General features: G+C 49.2%; 1 protein-coding gene across 1 annotated transcript in view; it reads left to right on the forward strand.

The window, feature by feature from the left end:
* Positions 1 to 1,334: 1,334 nt before the first annotated feature.
* CHMP4C (charged multivesicular body protein 4C) overlaps positions 1,335 to 4,376 on the forward strand; it is an 18,910-nt gene continuing 15,868 nt past the window's right edge. The window contains exon 1 of the mRNA XM_024203899.2: positions 1,335 to 1,648. Within this exon, the coding sequence (XP_024059667.1) occupies positions 1,453 to 1,648 (196 nt within the window). The 5' untranslated portion in view covers positions 1,335 to 1,452. The remainder of the gene's footprint in view (positions 1,649 to 4,376) is intronic.

A 4,376-nucleotide genomic window follows, 5' to 3' on the forward strand; every position in this document is an offset into this window, starting at 1 on the left:
TCGGTCCCCAGCCTGTAGCCGTGCATGGGATTCTTCTGTCCTAAATGCAGGACTCTGAACTTGTCTTTGTTGAACCTCATCAAATTTCTTTTGGCCCAACCCTCCAATTTGTCTAGGTCACTCTGGACCCTATCCTTACCCTCCAGCATATCTACCTCTCCCCCCAGCTTAGTGTCACCCGTGAACTTGCTGAGGGTGCAATCCATCCCATCATCCAAATCATTAATGAAGATGTTGAACAAAACTGGCCCCAGGACCGACCCCTGGGGCACTCTGCTTGATACCAGCTACCAACTAGACATTGAGGGATCACTACCCTTTGAGCCCGACGATCTAGCTAGCTTTCTATCCACCTTATAGTCCATTCATACAATCCATACTTTTTTAACTTGCTGGGAAGAATACTGTGGGAGACCGTATCAAAAGTTTTGCTAAAGTCAAGGTATATCACGTCCATTGCTTTCCCCATATCCACAGAGCCAGTTATCTCATCATAGAAGGCAATAAGGTTGGTCAGGCATGACTTGCCCTTGGTGAATCCATGCTGACTGTTCCTGATCACCTTCCTCTCCTCCAAGTGCTTCAAAATGGATTCCTTGATGACCTGCTCCATGATTTTTCCAGGAACTGAGGTGGGACTGACCGGGTTCTCTTTCTTCCCTTTTTTTAAAGATGGGCACTGTATTTGCCTTTTTCCAGTTGTCTGGGACCTCCCCCGATCACCATGAGTTATCAAAGATAATGGCCAATAGCTCTGCAATCATATCAGCCAACTCCCCCAGCGCCTACGGATGCAGTGCATCCGGCCCCTAGACTTGTGTATGTCCAGCTTTTCTAAATAGTCCTTAACCTGTTATTTCACCACTGAGGGCTTCTTATCTGCCCATCCCCTCTTCCGCTCAGCTCTCTGACCCCTTCCCCCCACTAATTGCCCATCTGTCTTGCACAGGGATTGCGAAGGAGCGAGCAATGGGAGAGGTGATGCCTCAGGCTGGGGTTCCAGCTCCTTTTTACCGTCCAGGGCGCTGGCGATGGAGGGGAACATAACTGAACCAGGCTAGTGCAGGCAGGGTGAGCCCCCCAGTAACAGCTGGAGATGGGGGACTCTGGCCTGGGGCAGAGCGATCGCCGTCGATGGTCCCGCTTGGGGTCAGCTGACTGGGGCCAGGGGAAGAAGCAGCCGGGCAGGGGATCACCCTGGGCAGCCGCCTCCCGGAGGCGCATGCGCAGAGAGGGTCCAAAGGGCTCAGAGGAGGCGGAGTCTCCGGTGACACCTGGCCCAGGTGTGGGGAGCGTCACGTGGTCCCCCCGCCTCCCTGCCTAGCAGCTTCCGCCTCCTCCCAGCGCTGCTCAGGCCGGCCAGTCGGGAAATGCCCGGGCCGCTGGCGGCTCGCTGAGCGACCCCCAGGGGCTGCAGCGCCGAGCCCGGACCGCCACTGCCCCCGCGTCGCCATGAGTAAGCTCGGCAAGCTGTTCAAGGGCGGCGGCCCCGGGCGCGCCAAGGGGCGCGCGGGCCCCACGCCCCAGGAGGCCTTAGCCCGGCTGCGGGAGACCGAGGAGATGCTCACCAAGAAGCAGGAGTATCTGGAGACCAGGATCCAGAGGGAGCTGGCCGCGGCCAAGCAGCACGGCACCAGGAACAAGCGAGGTGAGCCCAGCCCCCGCCCCCTGCGGGCTTCCCCCTACGCACAGAGCCACCGCCCCGGCTCCCCTGGCCAGCGCCCCCACGCCCCGCCGTCACTGGCCAGCCCGCCCCCACGGGGGGCCTGCAAAAGCGGCCGCTGTGCACCTGTTGGGACCTGTACAGCAGGTGCTGGGAAGTTGGCGGTGAGGGGAAACGTAGCCAGCTGCTATTCTCCGGCCCGTGCTGCTTCCTGGCATTGGTGGTCTTTGTAGGGCAGTGCGATGCAGAGAGATCACTGGCTTTCAGTGTCAATGCCTGCTAGGCATGTCAGCTTGTTTGAATGGAAAGCTATGTCTGTATTGCACATTACACCACCAGAAGCAGATGAATTTGGGTGTAATTCTCTCTCTTTTGGAGTGTGTGTGTGTATATATATAGGGCAGCACAGGGATAGGTTCATTTTAGTTTATCCATCAACATGGCATTTTAAATGTTTAATATCCTGCATGAGTTTAAATACTTCCATGTAGAGACCAACTATGTATCAATCTTCATTGTATTCCTTTTTATATGCCATATTTTGGTACAGAGAAAAAAAAGGCAAGATGGAAGGTCTTGTAGGAGAGTATTGGCTCATGCTAGAGTCTAATCTATTTTTAAACCTGCATGTACATGGTGTTTGATTTCTTTTATGACTTCCTAGAGCCTCTCCAGCTAAACAGTAAACATTTTTGGGTGTGTGAAGTCAGAGGAGGTGTGTTTTCATGTTTGTACACTAGTGCTGTACAAGAAAAGCTTTGTGTAATCAATGCTTTTCAGCTTAATCTGTTCCATGCTCACAATAATTAAATTATCTTGCCCTTAAATAACTTATTAACTGTGGGCCAGATTGTGATGTCTTTATGAATATCGAATAGTACTTTGCACCCTACATTCTGTTGACATCAGTGGGACGTACTTGTGGTGCAAAGGATTGCTCAACATAAATAAGAGCAGCACAGTCTGGCCTTAGGGAGGTGAAATAAAGCACCAACCGTGCAGCAGAAAAATAGTAGCCTCCATTGCTGAAGTACCTGAGCATCACCCCACTATTTATGGATTTATTCTTACAACACTACGGGGAAGTTGGGGAAACATTTACAGATGTATATAAACGGATTAAATGATAGTAAGTCTATGGTAGAACTCGGAAATGACCCCACATTTCTCAACACAGAGCCTTAATCACTAACCATCTTTCTTCCTTTAGCTGTGGGAAGAAATCAGCATTGTGGCAGCGGGATAGTATGGCTTGATCCTGCTCCTATTGAAGTCAGTGAAAAAAATCCCATTAATTTCTGAGAGTGCAGGAGTAGGCCTTCTGTTGTCTTGATAAATAATTGAATTTCAAAAGCAGGGAAATCTGAGCACCCTTAGCAATAAGTTGACTAGAGTTGCAACAAGCTGTTTTGTCAGAGATTTTAGCCCCTTTAAACGCCAGTGTTTTAGCTCAGAAGTCCACTTTTAACAGCTCAGTGATGGGATTTTTAACTGTTTGAGCCAACTATGGTGCTGAAATTATAAAGTAATCTTCAGTACAGGACCACTGCCTTGAAACACGTTCCCCCTTCCCCAAATATCATGAGAGGCAATATTGTATGCAGTGTTGTTGTAGCTGTGTTGGTCCCAGGATATTAGAGAAACAAGGTGGGTGAGGTAATATCTTTTATTGGAACAACTTCTGTTGGTGAGAGAGACAAGCTTTTGGATTTGACAAGATCTTTTTAGATCTGAAATTTAATATACCACTAAAATTGTGCTATGCTAGTAGGCAATCTCAGTGGTGGGGTTTCCCCTTTACTTGATCTTTCTACTGATGAATAATTTAAAGGCTAATGTCATGTAATTTAAATATATAGGAGGATACTTTGGAGAAGTCTCATAGAAGGCTGCTTATTAAGGGTAGTCAGCTGTGCTTTAGGTTTACTGTACTTTTCTCTAAGGATTATCAAGAGTTAAAGATTTTAATTAAAAAGGACTACTAGGTAGATAACTGTATAAGAATAACAGGAAAGTGAGTTAAGTCAACACAATAGAACCTTGCACAAAGGACCGAGATACTGTAAATCAGTGGTTCTCAATCTTTCCAGACTACTGTATCCCTTTCAGGAGTCTGATTTGTCTTGTGTATCCCAAATTTCACCTCACTTAAAAACTATTTGCTTACAAAATCAGACCTAAAAATGTCACAGTACACTATTACTGAAAAATTGCTTACTTTCTCATTTTGTCTGTATGGAATTTTAGTTTGTACTGACTTAGCTATTGTTTTTTATGCAGCCTGTTGTAAACCTAGGCTAGTATTTAGATGAGTTGATGTACCCTCTGGAAGACCTCTGTGTATCCCCAGGCAGGGGTGGCAGGTTTGTATAATTTTTGGTGGTGCCCAGAATAGGTCCAAGTCCTGCCCCCTGCCTAAGGCTCTGGGAGGGAGTTTGAGGAGGGGGAAGGACTCTGGGAGGGTGTTTGGGGGTGGGAGGTGGGCTCTGGACTGGAGGTGGGGGTACAGGGGATGGGCTCTGGGAAGGAACTGAGGTGCAGCGGGCTCTGGGCTGGGGTAGAGGGTTTGGGTGCGGGGGACAGGCACTGGGAGGGAGTTTGGGTGCAGGGTCTGTGCTGGGGCAGGGGGTTGGGATGCAGGGGGTGGGTTCTGGGAGGGAGTTAGAGTGCAGGAGGGGGTGCAGGGGACGGGCACTGGGAGGGAGTTTGGGTG

Source organism: Terrapene carolina, unplaced genomic scaffold (genome assembly GCF_002925995.2).
Source record: "Terrapene carolina triunguis isolate 2854851 unplaced genomic scaffold, T_m_triunguis-2.0 Scaffold58, whole genome shotgun sequence".
In the NCBI taxonomy this organism is placed as follows: Eukaryota; Metazoa; Chordata; order Testudines; family Emydidae; genus Terrapene; species Terrapene triunguis.